Raw genomic sequence first — 18,973 nt, forward strand, 5'->3', positions numbered from 1 at the left:
CCCTTCCCTTGCTTTTGATCAAAGTATTTTATCACACAGAAGCAAACTAGAACATAAGGAAACAGATTCATTTGCTTGCTCCCACAAAGCGGCAGCACAGAGGAGACTTGATGAATCATAATTTATAAAATTTGACCAGTAAGAAGTTGCCTGTTCAAATCAATTTGGTCAACATTGGACAATTCCCATACAATGCAGATTCTGCTTCTGTGAGTGCAAGGAAGCATTCACGGTAAATCAAGTTTGCCTTAGTTCTGGGCCACCTGTTACCCCATCGATAGTCACCTAAGAATTGCACGGCCTTCCCTTTGTCAAAAAACTTCCCTTATTAGAAAAGCTTGGCTTTCTGGGAAGCTTTTCAGAGTGCATACTCATGTCCCTGGATTGGATCAGACTAGCTGGAAGAGGTGAGTGATTCCGATAAGGAGAGGGGATGGTAAGGTCTGCGATGCTAGAGGTCCCCAGAAAGCCCAGTCACCCCTCACAGAAGTTCAGATACCAGACTTGTAAAACAAAGTGTAGGTTCTGTCCGACCTATTATTAATTATGCTTATCACAGATTTCAACATCTCCCACAAGCATGTACGGTATGAAACGGAATTAGGTTTCAATGTGAGGGAAATTATCCAACCTCTCTTTTATCTCGGCTTTCCCTTGATGCGTATTTGTGTGGAGGCCAGAAGTTGGCTTCAGATGCCTTCCTCAAGACTCATCATTTCAGCTAGACTGGCCGGCCAGTGAGCTCCAGGAATCTACCAGTTTGCACCCATCTATCTAGTGCTGGAATGCCATGAAGAGAGGTTTTTCACGCAGGTGGGGAGGAGCCAACTCAGGTCCTCATGCTTGTACAATTGGCACTTTGGTGACTCAATCTTCCCTCCAGACCCCAATGCTTTGTAAAAATACGTATTTGTTTGTTTTGTATATGTGTATGACCAGATGAGAGTGTCAGATCCCCTGGAACTGAAGTTACTCCAGCTGAGAACCAAACCATCTCTCCACACTACCTCCAACGATGTTTAATTTTTTTATGCTTATCACACAAACAAGCCTTCAATGTGGTCCCAGATCACAAGATGCGCCCGCCAAGAAGCCAAGCTTCAGACAGCACGCCAACCCTACCGATCCGAATACCAAAACAGTGAAATGAGCAGAAAATTGCAGGCTGGGAGTGATACATAAGCCAGGAAGAAGTGAAGGAGAAACATCTGCTGGTAGGAAAACGTGGAGGCCAGGCTTGTATACAGCACCCCACAGTTTATCCAGCGTTATCTTGCTTGAGCCTCCCCAAGCACTAGGGAGTGGGAAGGGGGTTACAGGAAAGTTCAGAGTTCCAGTGTCAACCTAGGAGCACTCAGCTGGGTCTGAGGCAGAGATGTGGGTCTGAGACAGGGATGTGGATCTGAGGCAGGGATGTGGGGTGGGAGGCTGAGCCCTCACCAACCACAATGCTCCAGAAACCCCCAAACACCTGGTGACCCACTGTGCAAAGTACTGAGTCCCTCCCTTGCTCCCTAGGACCATGTCCTTGGGGCCAAGGCCATGAGTGTTCCTAGCAGACACAGCCAAAGAAGAGACAACCCCATTATTTTGTTACCTAATAAAATACTTAGCACCTCAATTACATCAGGTGCCCTGGGGCCACCTTGGGACACAGGGACATCCCTAGGTGAAGAAATGTGACAGAAGACTATTAAGAGAAACCTCTCCTTGCATCCTGCACCACCCGTTCCCTCCGCCTTTGGCTCGTCCAGGACAGTGAGGTCTAGGACAAGTATCCACCTGCCTCTGTTTACTCACCTGTAAAATGAGAACTTGAGCATCTCAGCTTCTCCCTGTCTGCTGGATGGTGAGCTGAGGGGTGTGGAGGAAGAGACTTCCAGTCAGGACAAGCCCAGAGCCAAGCCCATCCCCCCTGACCTGCTCTTTGGGAACTGCCTCCTGCAGGGAACTATCTATGGTTGAGTATTTTGCTCTGACCTCCGGGTCACGTGGAGTTAGTAAGAGGAGGAAGGTGATCCAGTCTGTCTTTGGCCATTGCCAATGGATCCCAGGCTCTGCAATGAGGCAGCCTGCATTGTCCACTCTGGTCCACCTTAAAAGAAATAGATTCTTACCAAAAGGGAGCAGAGTTCTAATCCCCAAACCCATTTGCCTCCCCCATCAGTCTAACAACTACTTGATAAGTTCAGTGTCCTCTGTACATTTTTGGAGTTTGTATTTTCTTAAAGACCTGTCAAACTGATAACCCAGACAGGATCCTCGGAGGACAGGAGTTCCCATAGGCTTGTGACAACTGCCAGGCTTTGGTCTCTGCACAGAGAAGGGTCCTTTCAGCATTTCAAAAACACTCAGATGGCAGGACTCAGCATCCAGGGGCCCTAGTGTGAGACAGCCTGGATGTCTTCAGTAGACCAAGGTGGGAGTCATGGGGCCAGCTACACAGGCAGGGAGCCCAGAAAGAACAGGAAAGATGGAGGAAGAGTGACCCTAGTGTCAAAGGCAGATTCTCAGAAGCCTGTCGGTCCTTGCTCATTTGGGGGCCACAGTCCCCCATCCCCATTCTCACCTTCCTGCTCAATCCCTAACAGCAGGAGACCTTCCCACTCTCTGAGTGAACAGAGCTCAAATAGGGCCTTTCTGAAGGTTTACTGCTCATTGGCTATCCAAAAGGATTCCTAGTGACAGTGCAGTGAGGAGGAACATGGGGAACAGAAATGGACACTGAGTCCTTAGAACAGACAGAGGGAGCCACCTTACACAGAAGCACATGGCCGAACCTCTCTGAGGACTAAACCCCCTCCTCTGTGGGGAGTTCAAGTCTCACCTACTGATGCAATGACCTTACAGCTGGGTGAGAGGGTTTCCCATTTTTCCCATGAGGCTTAAGTCTAAGTCCTGGGTTGAACAGAGCGTTTCCTACGCGACAAAATAAGAGGAGTTGGACATGCTTTCCCACAGCCCCTTCTTGGCAGTTCTGAACAACATAAACATTACGAGCTTTTAGTCTGAGAGCAACTAGCTGTAAAGATCTCATGTCTTTTGTTTGGGGGATTTTTTTTCCAGTCTTTTAAACGGAAGTTTAATTTGTGCGTTTCAAAAATTAAAGTAATTGCCTCCCTGGGGCTGTGCGTACTTATGAAGGTCACAGGACCAGCAGGCAAAACTCCCAAGTGCTGAGCAAAAGAGCTGTCACTTAGCTTTTGCCTGCTGTCCTGGGTGTGAAGGAAGTTCCCAGCCGGCCGGGCTCCGAGTGGACCTCCTCCGCCGGCGGCCCTAGCTTGGGAAGGATGGAGCCTAGGCTTCTGGCAACTGGACCCCAAGTCGAGACAGTCACGCATGGTGGCCACAAAACGCTTAGATCGGGGAGGCGCAGCGCAGGGTCCCAGAGCGAGCGCTCACTCGCGCCGAAGTTTCAGAGAGCGGCTGCGGTGGCTTGGGACCGCAGGTGCCTCGGACAAAGTCTCGGGATTGCCCTGAGAGAGGCCTGTTACTGTGATCTCTATGAGCCAGCTCCCTGCCCAGACGGGTGTCCGACCCTTGCGAATTCCGGCCCCCTCTAAGCTTGCCGCAGGACAGCCTTCAGGGCTGTGGAAGCCCGCGGTGTGGCCACCCGGCGATGCGCAGAGCTCTCTGGCCGCCGCTTAGGTCGGGCTGGGACCGTCCGGCTCCCGCTGGGGCAGGGACAGCGGGAGGGGTGGCTGCGGCGGCCCGGTCCCCTCCTCCTCTCCCGCGCCCGCCCTCCCTTCCTCCGTCCTGCAGCCAATTAGGCGGCCCCCTTGGGCGGGAGGCGTGGGGCGCTGCATAAAGGCGCGGAGCTGTCACCCTGAGCAGGCTGCGCACCGCCCAGGCCGAGCCGGTGCGTCGGGGACACGGACCAGGGAGTGCGAACCAGTCATGGCCACCACCAACGGGGCTGTGGAAAACGGACAGCCTGATGGGAAACCGCCTGCCTTGCCGCGCCCCATCCGCAACTTGGAGGTCAAGTTCACTAAGGTGAGGAGGGCGACCCTTGGACTCGACGGCCTCAGATTCCTGCACGGAGCAGCTTGGTAGGGGGGAGAGCCAACCCTGCTGGGAGTCCGCAGGGAGCTGCCCACACCTGAGCGTCTCTGGTGCAAGTCCGCTCCTTGGAAACTGCACTTTTTTGAGGGGCACCCAGAGTGGGAACCCCAGCTTCTGGCTGGGTGATCTAAACCTCAAAGCCTGAGGAGCAGGAATGAGGCAGTGCAGAGCCCAAGGTGCAGAGTTGCAGCCTGCAGAGACCCCCGTGTGTCCCGGCCACCGCCCACTTTGAGTGCTGGTGCTTTTGGCGAATGAGCATAGGGTGACTTCTTGGTAGAGGGCTTTCTGGCTTTAGGATCTGGGTTGGGGGTGCCAGGGTCGGGGGGAGCTAAAGATACCTGAGGACTCCACGACATCGAGTCTGAGCCACACCAGGAACTGTAACTGGTAAGTAGGTCTTCCTGGGCAATGAGAGAAGGGTCCGGTACCTTCCCTGTGTTCTGCCTGAACCCAGCTTACCAGGAGAGCTGGGGAGGAAAGATGGAAAGTCACTGATCAAGGACTCTAGATCTGGGCCCAGGGAAACCACTGCTGGTTGAACAAGGCCACAGGCAGTGACCAGGCCTAATTCTTGCCCTTTTCGGGGAGGCTGGCACTGGCAGAGTGGTGAGATCTGAACTGCAGGGTGTCCCTGAGCTGCAGGGACAATGGTGATGTCTGGCAACAGAGAAAGCTCAGGGAGGAAGAACAACTCTAAAAGGGATGCGCTGCTCTGCCTGCTAGGTGTGTACAGCGTCTGAGGGACCGCAGATCTCTCAGGTCTGGAAACTTCAACCCCTCTTATTTTTCCCATTTTGTCCACGGATCTCAACTCCGGCTGACATAATGCTTAGAAACCGCCTTCATCCATTTTATTTTCAAAAGTAGCAATTATCCCTCTCGCGTAATTTTAATCAAAAGGTGAAAGTGGCAGGTCGCTATGTGTGGGCTTCAGATTCTGTTCTGTTGGGACTTGGTCCCCGAAGTCGGCCATGCCGACATATAAATTGCATGACATTTACACGAACTGTTTTACCAAGGAAGGCTCTGTAATCAAGAGAGGCACAGCCCCGGGAGGACTGAAAGTTTTTTTGTTTTTTTTTTTTTTTTTAATATAGTTTCCTTAACCGTGTAAGCTTCAGAGGGAGAATTCCAGCATCGGGGCTGGGGACCGAGCGAATAATGGCTTCATTTCTCAGACCTCACCGTGATGATCCGCTCTTGTTCTGGTAGTGGCTGCTCTCTTTTGTTTTTACAGTTCTATAAAAACACCACAGCAGCCAGAAAGTGAACAGGATTGCCTCTTCGCTTAGGATCTTACTGAATCCTCCCACAACTGCCGGCCACAGAGCAGGAAACGTTTGCCTCTTAGGCGATTCCCTGGAACACTTTAAAATTTAAAGATGCAGCCTTTATGGAAGAGGATTCTGGGAGGTTGTCAGAGGAGTCATTGGTTCTGACAGAGCCCCCTGCCTTTTGAGGGTTGAAGGTCCAGGGGTGTCTGATAGAGACTGGGGAAAGAAAGTGGGATGCAGGGAACCGAGGGCTGCAACCCTTGGGACGTTCCAGGAGATACAGCTGCCTGATGTCCTGCTATACCTTTCATCCCTTTACTGGTTCCAACCTGCTCCCTCTTGGCTTCTCGAGCATCTCTGCAGAGACCTCTAAGAACAATGAAAAAGCCAAGGTGAACCTGGTACCATCAGGGTGGCCGGGCTAAGGAAGGAAGGCAAAGATGTGGAAGAGCAGATCCAGACCCAGCACCAAGAGTGGGCTGTGAGCACATGAGCCGGCGGAAGGGTACAGCTTCCCTGACTCGCCGTGCTTCTCCAACATGGAGGGCTGCTTTGAGCGCAGGCAAGGGCAGGGTGACTTACCAGCTTCCAGGAGGATGATTGTATCAAAGCTCCTTCCGTTGTACTCGAACTTTCACACTGGGCACAGGGTCATGGGGGTGACTCTGGTGAGGAGAGCGAGGGTCCTCTGGGGTTTCCCATGCTGATCTTAGGGGATGGCAGGCTCTTCCACTTTAGGGTCCCGCTTGCTTTATAAAGTCCCTTCCAGAGATCCCCTGTCAGGTTTCTAATTCATCAAAGTACAAAATGTTACCATCTCTTTTATGAAAAATAAAATTCCCCCAAATCTCCCGAAAACGTAGCCACTTTGAATTTAGCTGAGTCCAGTGGAAGTTACTGGAAATAAGGCCAGCAGGGTTCTCGTGTGTGACCACCACCTTTACCTCCATCCAGAACACCTTCCCGGGCCTTCAGTAACAAAGTACGAATTCTGTCCGCCTCTCACGGCACCTCTAACCTTGTACCTCAATAACGCCCCAGTCCTACTGGTTCTCAAGTCAGTGGAGATGTTTTCTTTCCATACCAGTCAGCTAGTATATTCTCAACAATTCAGCCGACATCCGTGGTGGGCCGTGCCCATGGCTGTTTCCTTAGTTTTGTTTATACGTTGTTTTAGTGGGTAGAAAACCGGCGGCCGGAACCAGTTACAAGATCCTACTTACTGGCAGAATAAGGAAAACAGCTTTGCTCAGTGAGAAACACTGTGAGGGGAAATATGGTCAGCCAGTCTGGAGGTTTTACTTGAGGTTGCTGGCTTGCAAGGTCTAAGGATCAATGTCATGAGCAACCAAGTAATACACACACACACACACACACACACACACACACATACGCACACTCATAACATACACACATGTACACCTACATACACACATACACACCTACACACTCATATATATGTGTGTGTGGGTATATATATATATATATATATATATACACACACACACACCCCTACACACTCATAACATACACGCATGTACACCTACACACTCATATATGTATATGTATGTATATATATATATACACACACACAGACATACATACACACACACATGCATGGACACACACGTATATATGTATATGTATATACACACACACACACACACACATGCATGGACACACACGTATATATTGCCTATTATAGTTTTTCAAGAGTGTGCCTAGAGATGAGGTGCGTGTGGCAGACATCCGATCGCCGCAGTCTGCCTCCATTCTGCTATTTAGAGTCTGTTTTACCACCTTCTCACTTTCCCTCCCCCTTGGAACTGATACCAGGAAGGACCTAGAATCAGCAGTTTTCACTGACAGTCTCTATTATCTCACCGACGAAATTTCATCTTCCTTCAAATGGGCCTGTTCCTGGCTTCACTTTCCTCTGCACACTGACTTAACTCCTTCTCCGCTTATTAATTTCTCGCCGTTGCCGAGTGATTACTTGCCGCATGGCAAAAGTGAACTCTTGGATTTGGTTTCAGCTGGAAGAATGAACCTGTAATTGTAGCCAGGCCTCTTCCTTGCACGCTTCCCTGGGGGCCCGGCCTCACATGGAAGGTGCTGAGCTTCCAGAATATGTTTGGGTATCTCCTGCTGCAACTTCATGCTCAGCTCCAAGCTCCATATCGAGGGGCTGGGGCAGCCGCTGCTCACCGGCCTAGCCGAAGCTTGCCCTGTGTTTGAGATTCACTCCAGAGGTAGCCTGGGGTGTTTCCTTTCTGATAAGCTTCAAAATACACACAAGGGAGCCTGAAGAAATGGTAACCAGTTACACACTCATTGCTCTCTCTCTCTCTCTCTCTCTCTCTCTCTCTCTCTCTCTCTCTCTCTCTCTCTCATGTATATCTACTCTCATCAGGGAATCCTTGTGTTCTAAAGGAATCACCTTCAGTCACTGAAACTGGTCCTGCAGTGACACAATTATTATCATTTTACTAACTTGCATGAAGTTATGTGATATGTTTTGGGCCGTAGAATTCCAGCACATGGCAGCCTTTTCTGTGGGTGGGTTGCAAGAATGAGGTTCCGGGAACTACAGCACAATGGTGGCTACCTTGGTGGTTGTTCTGGTGGCTTCCCTGGTGGCTTTCCTGGTGACTGACAGGTCTTCTTTGCCATCAGATCCTGCTTTGTGTGTTAGTTGTCTCCTCTGTTTCTGGTTCCTTCCAAAAGCCACATCTTTTGGTTTTTGCTTTTTAAATTTCATGTGCATTGAAGTTTTGCCTGTATGCACGTATGTCTGAGGGTGTGGGATCCCCTAGAACTGCAGTTGCAGACAGTAGTGAGCCATGATGTAGGTGCTGGAAATTGAACCCAGATCCTCTGGAAGAACAGCCAGTGCTTATTACGGCTGAGTCACCTCTCCAGTCCCTCGAAACCACATGTTTGGGCGCCATCTTTTAAAGGTGATTAGAGATTAGAACACAGTCTGAATGGGAAGAATTCGTCTCAGTACGCTGATTTGATAAATTCCTTTCAAATATTCTATTTCCAGCTGTGTTTTGGATAATTGGGGGCTTCTATAAAATAATCTCTTTGCAAGTTACTTATTTCTGGATATAAATTATGGTTTACTATATCGCTTAAAGTAATCTAAAATGTTCCTAACCCAGAGACTTAGCTTGGTGTTCCAATACTGGCTTCGTAAAAGACCTCAGGAAGTAGACACTGTGAGGGACGCGGAGATGATGCCACCGTGTGGCTTGAGGAAGCCTAAGGATTTATGGGAAGATCTCAAGTAAATCTAGGTCCTGGGGGTCTTACTTGCAAGGAGGAAGTGTGCACAGCTTATATCTTACAGCCTTTTGGGACCAGACAGACTGTGTGCTGATTTACACACAGACCTGCCCAGCCTTTTCTTAAGCCTACAAATACGCAAGCTTCAATGTGCACACTCTTCATAAACATTTAATTCATCCATGCCTTGGCAAACCCACGCTATTGCTACAAACAACGATATAATTAAAAAAAAAACTCTAAAGATTAATTCTGCTTCCGATCTGTTGCTTCGTGTGATTCTGTGTTCTGTTTCCCACTCCAGGTCTCATCTATAAGACATCCTGGGGAGGGGGTTGGGGAAGAAGGCGGACAAGACGTTACCTAAGATCCTTAGCATGTTGAAATTGTATGATTTTGATTTAAGCCTAATTTGTTACACTTCCTTTCCTGGTTAGATATTTATCAACAATGACTGGCACGAATCCAAGAGTGGAAGAAAGTTTGCCACATATAACCCTTCAACTCTAGAGAAAATATGTGAGGTGGAAGAAGGCGATAAGGTGGGTCCTCTACCCCTTTTCTAAGTAATTCAATTAGAGAGAAATGGAGGCCGAGGAAGCTGTGTGGCTTGGCTGTAAGGCACGTGGGCCTACCTCCAGGTAGGGCCAGGGCAGCCACAGCAGCCGGTCGGTATGTGCAGCTCAGACACAGCCTAGCACGGGATCAGTTACAGATGGTCCTCTACAAAGAGTGGCGTCTTTGATGGATGTTTCTCCATCGCTGAGGGTGACCTCAGCTGTCTTCATCGCATAGCTAAAGGGAAGGTTTTTATCAATTATTTCAACCTGTAAGCATTAAAGAATCTCTCCAGAAGGCATTTCCTGCTGGTGTGTTTCACGAAAAGTAGCATTCTGGCAGGAGACACTTAAAAGGGGGTGGGGGTGGAGGGGTGGGGAGGATGCTCCCAAATGCTCCCGGGAGTAGTAATGATGTCATGTGGTTGGTCGGTTTCTTTGCTAGTGGAAACTTACACGATAGTGTGAGGCTGTAGTCTGCATAGACCTTTAGCCTAGTGTAAGACCTCCTCTATCTCACAGGCATGAAGGGACGTGGGCCCTTTGTACCTGTCAAAGCCATCAAATGTACTTTAAATAGAAGGGCCCCTGAAGAAAGCAGCCTCCTACAGAGGCAGAAAAACGTGACCCTCTCTGCTTAATCACTGAAGTACTGGGTGGATTGCCTGCCTTCGTTCCTCCTCCTCCCTTCTTCCCTCCTTCCCATCCCCTCTTTCCTCCCTTCACCTCTTCATCCCTTCCTCCTTCTCTTCCTTCCTCCCTTTCTTTCTCCCTCCCTCCTTCCTCCTTTCCTCCCTCTCTTCCTCTTTTCCTTCTTCCCTTCATCCCTCCCTCCTTCTCTCCCTTCATCCCTCTCTTCGTTCCCCTTCATTTCTTCCTCCCTCCTCTCTCTCCTTTTTCCTCCTTCCTTCCTTCCCCTCTTCCTCTCTTCCTTCCTTCTTCCTCCCTTCTGTTCCCATTCCTTCTCCTCACCCTTTCTCTTCCCTTCCTCCATTCCTCTCCCCACCCCCATCACCACTAACCCCAATTCTGAGATTGCATCTTGCTTTATTTCCCAGACTAGTGGAAAACTCCTACGCTCTGGGATCTTCCTAGGACTATGGATACTAGACGTTCTTGTTTTCTTTTTGGTGTTTCAGGTTAACCCGAGGGCCTTTTGTATGCTGGGTAAACACCCAGCTCTTGGTTTCTTGAGAAGGTCCTCACTATTTAACCCAGTCTGGCCTTGAACTCTTGATCTTTCTGCCTCCGCCCCACAAGTCGAGTGCTGAGGTTACAGGTGTACACCATCCCCACTGCTGAACAGATTGTTGTTGTTGTTGTTGTTTTCTTTTGAAACAGCGTTTCTCTGGGTAGCCCTGGCTGTCCTACAACTAGCTTTGTAGACCAGGCTAGCCTTGAACTCACAGAGATCTGCCTGCTTCTGCTTCCTGAGTGCTGGGATTAAAACTGTGCACCACCCCCACCCTGCCAGATTTTCTTAATATGCACATTAGTGAGGCCAAGAGGGTAGAATAAAGGTGCAGAAGATTGGAGGGGGCTGGGAGGGCCTGGCCAAGGGGACAGGAGGCTGATAGATCCCCGGAGGAAATCGGGAATTCTGCGGCAGGCTCTGGCTTTTCCCAGAGCCTGAATGAACGTTTTGCCTGTGCACCAGAGACAGAGACTGCCCTGCCCCTGCAGCTGGAGAGGTCCTGGCCTCCACCCAGAAGCACACTGCCCTTTGCCAAAATTTAGTGACGGCTTTGGAGATGGTCTTGGCAGAAGCCTCGCCTGACTGGAGTGCAGCATCAGCTACCTGCTGCATCGCCCCAGGGAGACAGACACTCTGCACTGAGCCTGTCTGTCTGTCAGCGACCAGAGCCTCGGAGCCCATTCCCCATTCTCCTCTGCGTCTCCCACTCTGTCCTAAAGACAGAAGGGAGGAACAAGGCTCATCGTAGAAGGCTTGGCTAGCGCATGCAAGGCTCCAGTTCAAGTCTCAGTTTAGAAAAGTATCACAAAGACCTGCGGTTGTTACCCTTCTTTAAGTCCAACACTTAGCGTGTACGTGGTGATCTCAGTGGTTGAAATGGAGCTGACACATGGAGAATCTTTCTTAAAGTGTTAAGTTTTATTTTACTTATTAGTATGTATGTGGCATGTCTGTGACTACAGGCACTCCTGTGTTCACCAGGAGGTCAAAGGGCAATTTTTTGGGAAACACTCCTCTCTTTCCTTTATGGATTCTGGGGATTGAACTTGGGTGAGCCATCTTCTCCCTGGCCTGGAAAATCTTTTAGACCTGGGCCATTGAGAAAAATATTTGAGGTGAACGACTCCATAAAACATTAACACCTGGCCAGAAAACTAAAGGCGATTTATCACGTAAAGTGAAAAAAGTAACTTGAAAGCTCCCACATCATCCAAGGGATCTACAAAACATGTTGCTTCGATGGTCTAGATGCCCCCCCCCCTTTTCTTGGCTCCACAGCAAAACGCTGTTGTGTTCTGTGCCCTCAGACTGCGGTCGTGTGAAAAGTGACACATTCTCTCTGTTGTTTTGCCGCGCAGCCCGATGTGGACAAGGCCGTGGAGGCCGCCCAAGCTGCCTTCCAGAGGGGCTCCCCGTGGCGCAGGCTGGATGCCCTGAGCCGTGGCCAGTTGTTGCACCAGTTGGCTGATCTTATAGAAAGGGACCGCGCTATCCTGGCTGTAAGTACAGGTGCCGGGCAGGTCTGGGGGAGAACTGTCTTCACTGTCCCTCTCACTGAGGGACCTGTGCCCATGAGATGCAGCTGGAAATACCTGAGGTGTCTGTGTTGTGGGGCTATGGGTCTGTTTGCTCTTTGGGTGTGGGTAGCAGGTAGCCTCAAGACTTCCTCTGTAACAATATTAAAGTCAGGCTTTCTCCACTGCAGCTCAGCCTCTTGGCCTGACTGTGAAAAGGAAGTTAAGTTGCCTCTGGGGTTCCCAAACTAGAGACATTCACAACCAGTCACCAGAGGCCGGGTTCACCTGACCTTACCTGGACATTTATGTAGTAACTGTTTTCTGCTTCACACGAACTTCCTTACAAACATAACCCCAACCTTATCAGAGTCCTGCTGGTCTCTCCTTCTCTGAGGTTTCAGTTATCCAGAATCACCTGGGCTGCGTGCTTACATGGAAAATTCTAGAAAGAAGCAATTGACCTTGCATCCCAGTGAGCTGTTATAACATTATTTATTAGGCATTGCTTCTCCTCTCTTAAGGTGATTTACAAGGTAACCTTCACTGTGGAAAGTCAGTATAGGAAAAAAATACAGTTTGTATTTAACGGCTAGGTGCTACCTGCAGTTTTCAGTCATCGTAGTACAGCTGGACAGGTGTGGGGGCGGGGACGGGACAAATGAGATTGTTCACAGAAAATCAAAGTCCCTGCATTGTCTGAATGCATCCCCCTAAGGCCCCAGAACAGAGCAGTGGTGAGCACATCCAGAATGTTGGGAAGGATGAGATTCGGTTATTGAAGACGCGCAGCATAAAGGGTCTAGGCTCAAATGTCAGCTTTGCCACTCACTAATTACATGCTAGTTTCTTAACTGCCTGAGATTTATTTCTTCAGTGAAATGTCACAGATAATGATATCCAAGTGCTGTTTGACAAAGAGCCATTTAAAGTCATCAGAGTCCCCAGCATACAGTGAGCGCCAACGAGGAGACTGCTATTGTCAATAATAGTACTAACGCTGATGCTACAGGAGCCCAGGCTCCGACCCAAGCTGCCCCGCCCCCTGGCTAATCCCGACAGGATAGCAATAGAGCCTACCCATGAGTGTAAGCACCGCTGCAGGGCTGGGAAGGCATTAATAAGCTGTAAGTCTGTTCTTTAACAAGATTCAGCCCTCCTTTGGTCCCTGGGCAGATGACCAGAAGACATCGCTGGGCCACAGGAAGTCTTTTGTTTTAAAATGCATTAGTCGTTATTATTTGTGTGTGTGGTGATGGGTTCCTGCGTGTGGGCTCGCGCTTGCCACGGTGTCTGTGTATTCATCAGAGGACAACTTTCAGGAGTTGCTTCTCTTTTTTTACCATACGGATCCCAAGGTTCCAACTCAGGTTCTCAGACTTGGTGGCAAGCACCTAGACCGGAAGTGACATCACCAGCCCCTCGGGGAGTCTTGAAACCGTCACAACCTTTGCTCTAGCTGTTGTCCAATTCGATTTCTTGGTTAAAATTTCGTTTCTAACCTTGAGGTGCAGTTTGTAGGAGGGGACCTCTCCTTTTCGGTCTTTGATCAAAACATTAGAAAGAGGTTTTTGTTTTTGTTTTCTGATGTTGAAAGTCAGGATAGTCGCCGTCCTTGTAAAGAACAGTATCAGCCAGAACCCTTGAATTGCTTTTGACCTGAATGTACTCCTTGGGGCCCGGGGAGCTCTCCTTGAGAGGGGTCTGCAGATACCGCGAGCTCTGTTTCCTTTTCCCAGTGCGAGGCCTTGGGCTCACAAGAATGAATCTAAGTGAGAGTGGCCCCTTCCCAGGGTAAAAGCCTCTGGTTTCTTCCTGCCACACCGAAAACCAGCCGCACTGTTCAAGCTGCCAAACTGGCTTTTTCAAAAACATTTCTGTTTTCCCCCGCATGAGCTCATCGGTCTGCAATGTCCGTGAGTACTAATAGGCTGAAGAGGATGTGCCCTGGGCAACCTTCCCCGCCCTGTCCTCAAGTGTCAGTGCCATCTGTGACAGTGCGTGGCCACCTTCCTCTCCTGCCCCATCGCCCTGGCAAGATAGCTTGTTGATAGCAGACGGAAGCAGGTTGGGGGGAATGGGGCCACCACACAGCACACCACTCCTGCCACTACAACCTGGTCGCCCGCAAGAAATAAGATCCAGCTCTTGGCCCCAACATTAAAGGGCCCCAAGAATGACTGGGAAATATGGCTTTGAGAACTCTAACCACATCATAGGAGGGCGCCCCTCTCTCTCCACCTTGATATGGTTTCCTGCCTTTTTGAGTAGCAAAACGCTTTATTCTGTTATATTCTCTTGCCGGCTCCGTGGTTTGATGGAACTGAGTATTTATTCTGTGTTCAAAGTTTGGAAACAGATGTTGGGGCCTCCATGGCTCGTGACTTTCTAGCTCTGTTGAGGAACCTGGGCCCAAGCTCTGGCCCTCTGGGCGCTCATCCACATAGGTGCCACATAAGGCTCCTCTTTGATAGGATTTGACCTTTCAGTTTAGGCGCCATTTCTGGACCCTCCTTTGCAGCCTGGGCACACTGGCATTTTGGAGCAGCCTCACTAGCAACCAATTGTCCTGTAGCATCTGAACAGTGAGATGCTAACTTTTCAGAAGGTGCATTTTTCTCCTAATGTGCTAAATAAAGTAAGCCTAGGAGTGACCGAGATGGCCCATGTCTGAGCACAGCAGGAAGACCACCACCAGCTCCTGTCTGGAGCCAACACTCAACCTCCGTCCTCTACCTGAACTCCAGTCTCTCCTCCACCACTCGTCCTCTCATTCCTCTTTTTCCTCCTCCTCCACATCCTTCTCCTACACCTCCTCCTCCTCTTCCTCCAGCTCCTCCTCCACCACCTCTTCTTCCCTCCTCTTTTTCTTTTCCCTTTGTGCATGTGGAGATGGATATCTATCTTAGTTAGAGTTTCTATTGCTGTAATAAAATGCCACAGCCAAAAGAAACTTGGGGAGGAAAGGGTTTATTTCAGCTTAGAACTTTGAGAGCACACTCCATCACTCGGGGAAATCAGGGCAGGAACTCACGGGACCTGAGGTAGGAAATGTGATGCTTACCTGGCCTGCTCCACATGGCTCTCTCAGCCTGCTGGCTTCTACCATTCAGGACTACCTGTCTGGGGTTGGTGCCGCCCACAGTGAGCTGTGGACCCTCCTTCGCTAATCAGAAAATGCCCCCACAGACTTGCGTACAGGCCAATCTGGTGAGGGCACTTTCTCAATTGAGGTTCTTCTGCCCACACGACTCTAGCTCCTACACGGGTGATGAACCATTAGCCAGCACAACGTGTGAGCATAGCTGTGCATGCACAGGTTTCGTGTGTGTGTGTGTGTGTGTGTGTGTGTGTGTGTGTGTGTGTGTGTGTGTAGGTCAGAGGTCACCGTCACGGGTTGTTCCACGAGAGCCACCCACTTTGTTGTCTTTGTTTGTTTTTTGTTTTAAACAATGTCTGATTGGCTTGGTGCTCACTAATTAGGCAGTGAGTTCCAGGGATCTGTCTCTGCCTTCTTCGTGCAGGAATTACGAGAGTGTGCCACACCACTCCTGACTTTTCTCAAATGTGGGTTCTAGGGATTGAACTCGGGTCCTCAGGCTTACGCAGTAAGCACTTACCAACTGAGCGGTCTCTTTAGCTGCCCGTCCCTTTTCGAGCAAATTTACTGTGAACTGGGTTTTGTTTGTACTGATTCTTTACAACCAGCCTGGAAAATTCAAGTTACTACTCGACTAAGCGATCTCGCCCAGATTAATGGTTTGATGGTTTAAATCTGTAGGTAATGCTTACTGAATGCTCCCCATGGACCTGATTTGTAGGCTCTGAACTTACAGCATGTATTATCTCATTTCAAACCCAGGAAGTTGAGGCCCGGAAAGAAAAAAAAAAAAAGCCTACCTAATCCAAGGCTCCCAAACCAAAGAAGAAATCCAGGATAGGAGGCAGAGGGCTACCAGGCTCCAAATTTGCCCACAAAACTCCATCAGTGTCTTCTCTCTTGCCTTATCCCAGAAAAGAGCAAGAATAGACAGGTCCCTAGCTTCATGCACACCGTGTTCATGCACTTGGGGACTGTCCAGAATGTCTTTGGACATTCCTGCTAGTACTAGGTTTCTCCTCAGGAAATGAGAGTGGAGGAGCAAATCCACAGGAGCCAAAGGTACAGGGCCCTGGGTGCCATGCTGGTCTCCAAGTGGATGAGGTTCAGGGTGAGGCCCAGACTCTCAGACCCAAGTTCTGTCATCTTCAGCCAGTCTGAGTCCTTCCTCCTCAGGAACACAGCGAGGATCACCCAGCGCCCATCTAGTGCATAAGAGAAAGCTGGCTTGTCCACCAGTTAGCATTCGAGCAGTTTCACTGCAGTACACTACTTATTTGAGCCTTTTGTCCCCTGATTGCTTTAACTCGCACACCAGCCCCAAGAAGGTGAAACTGTTAATATCTTCCTTTGACCGCAGCAGAAACTGAGGTGGAAGATGACATCTGAGGGCTCAGACAGTGTCAGTCAGAAGTGATGAGTCCTATGGGGAGATGGTTCAGTCAACAGAGCGTTTGCAACATGAGCATGAAGCCTTGAGTTTGCATCCTGAGCGCCACACAAAAAGCCAGGCCTGGCAGGATGCACCTGTGATGAATGCCAGGGCTGAAGAGATGGGGACAGGAGGAGTCTAGAGCTCACTGGTTAGCCAGATCTGGCCTCAAAAAAGTAAGGTGACAAAGAATTGAGCAGCTTCTACGTGCATATGTACCCAGACACAGGTGCATCCACACACACATGAATGCGTACACACAAACATAACACACATGCAGGCTGTGGGTGTTTCTGTGGGTTGTCTCTGAGGTAGAAGTCTGACAGAAGAGCCCTGGATATGTCAAGTCTTCCAAATGCCAGCATAACAGGTGATAGCTAAGATTCCTGGAGGTTAGTGCTGGCTGCTGTTCAGCCTTAGGGAGTCCCGGGGCCCTGCTAGCCTTAGCATCTGTATCCTCTCCGTATCTTCTAATGGGAACAGAGCCATCCAGGATCCAATAAAACATGGACAAGTGCCTTGGGAATGAAGCCCTGGGTTGGAATGAGGAGGCACCTCCCTTCCTCTCTCCAGCATCATCTAGCTCCATAGAGACTTGGACAGGAATTCAGCCCTAGGCGATGCGGCGGGTGGATACTCTGTGAGGCCAGATAAGTGGACATTTCAGCAGAGTGCTCCAAGGGGCTGCTTGTGTGAGAGACAAAGGGGTTTCTTTCACCCAGGCTTGAAATAGAAAAGAATCCCAACATTGAGCAGCGACACCCTTGCCTAGCTTGCCCTCCCTCGTCTGTTTCCGCATCCGGCCAGCCGACTGCATGGAGAGCCTTGCATTGTTGGGCTGGTGGCCTGACCCTCCTGAGTTCCATGGTTCTTTCCACTGCCACACTGACCAGCCCAGCTGAGAAGGAAAAACCAGTGCCTTCCCTTTCCGTTTTGTTAAAAGAAGCCATCCTCTTGCCAGCCAAGTTTCTGGAAGCTCCCTAGGGGAACAGGAATTTGTGTGTCTGGATGGTGCCTTGAAGACTGCTGTGCTCTGGATGGAAGACCAAACGCCAGGGCAGATGGCGCACGGCACATGTCCCAATGAGCATCAGCGGAGACAGTGCCCACGTTTGCCAGCCCCTTGCTTCAGACACCAGACAATAAAGGGGGAGGGGTCAGTCCTTGCCCGTACAGGTCCATTTCAATTTAGAGGCAGGTTTTCTGAAGTGGTGTGTAAGGACTGAGGTCTAGAGAGCTATGCTCTGGGGTTGTGCTTTCTCCTGAGTCCCTCTACTTAACAACTGGATGAAGGGGAAAAATGCTGTGTCCACAAAAGACACTGCCTTGTTCTTGCAGACTCTGGAGACCATGGACACCGGCAAGCCGTTCCTTCATGCCTTTTTCGTCGACCTGGAGGGCTGTATTAAGACCTTCAGATATTTTGCCGGGTGGGCAGACAAAATCCAGGGCAGGACCATCCCCACAGGTGAGCCTGCACAGACTCTGACCTCACTGGGGTCTACTGGGGAATCTATTCCCCCAGCCCACCCCTGTCCCTTGTTCTTTCCCCTGCAGTGCGTCTGTCCCATGGGCTCTGTCCCCACATAGACCATGCTTCTTCTTCTAGGGTGTTCAGTTCGTGTTTTGAACTTGAGCCCAAATCACTTCTTTGTGTTACAGATAACAGCGAGACCTGGGACCCTCGAAGGCTTCTCTATTTCTCTCTTTCAGTTTTACCCAGTGAAGTTCCTTTTTGTTTGTTTGTGTGGTCTTGTTGTGGTTGTTATCGATGTTGTGTTGTTGTTGTTGTTGTTGTTGTTTTAAGACAGTGTCTTTTTTATTAGCTCCAGTTTGCCCTAGAATTTGCTATATAGGCCAGGCTGGCCTTGAACTCCCAGAGATCCACCTGCCTCTGTCTCCCAAGGGCTGGGATTAAAGGTGTGTGCCACCATGCCTGGATCCATGCGAGCTAATTAACCATGACTGTATTCTTCCCCTGTGTCACCTCTCTTCCAGATGACAACGTCATGTGCTTCACCAGGCATGAGCCCATCGGGGTGTGTGGGGCCATTACACCAGTGAGTATCAAAGTGTTCCTTCACTGACTGTTTCTGCCCTCTGTAACAGCCACTGCCGGGGACAGGCTGTGGGCACAGGGTTCGACGTCAGGACTCCTAAGATAATGTAGGGTGTTCGGCAGGAGGCATGGTGAATTCCAGCAGAGTGGCCTCCTTCTCTGGGACAGAGTCTCTTAATTGGGCCTGGGACACAGGAATGTCTGGTCACCAGAGAAGAGGGCTTTGCAAACAGTCAGACCTGTCTGGGCAGAGACATGGATCGGTGGCCTTTGGAAGGAAACAGAGCAAGGCAGGCAAGTAGGAGCTTAGGCTAGGATAAGCACTCCTGGCAATAGCAGGCCCCATTCCTGCAGCCTGGGACACTAAGGGGCTGAGACAGGTTGGGGAACTCGATACTGCCTATCTGTTTGGGAAGCCCTGGGCCACTTTCACAGCAGCTGAGTGAAGCGACAAGGGAAATGTCACCCCTTCGGTAAACATTTCGG

General features: G+C 49.9%; 1 protein-coding gene across 1 annotated transcript in view; it reads left to right on the forward strand.

Moving 5' to 3' along the window:
• Positions 1 to 3,846: 3,846 nt before the first annotated feature.
• The window catches only part of Aldh1a3 (aldehyde dehydrogenase 1 family member A3), a 33,513-nt gene continuing 18,386 nt past the window's right edge, over positions 3,847 to 18,973 (forward strand). Inside the window, exons 1-5 of the mRNA XM_032893447.1 lie at positions 3,847 to 3,996; positions 9,068 to 9,172; positions 11,741 to 11,881; positions 17,767 to 17,896; positions 18,427 to 18,488. Of these exons, the coding sequence (XP_032749338.1) occupies positions 3,898 to 3,996; positions 9,068 to 9,172; positions 11,741 to 11,881; positions 17,767 to 17,896; positions 18,427 to 18,488 (537 nt within the window). The 5' untranslated portion in view covers positions 3,847 to 3,897. The remainder of the gene's footprint in view (positions 3,997 to 9,067; positions 9,173 to 11,740; positions 11,882 to 17,766; positions 17,897 to 18,426; positions 18,489 to 18,973) is intronic.

Source organism: Rattus rattus, chromosome 2 (genome assembly GCF_011064425.1).
Source record: "Rattus rattus isolate New Zealand chromosome 2, Rrattus_CSIRO_v1, whole genome shotgun sequence".
NCBI lineage: Eukaryota > Metazoa > Chordata > Mammalia > Rodentia > Muridae > Rattus > Rattus rattus.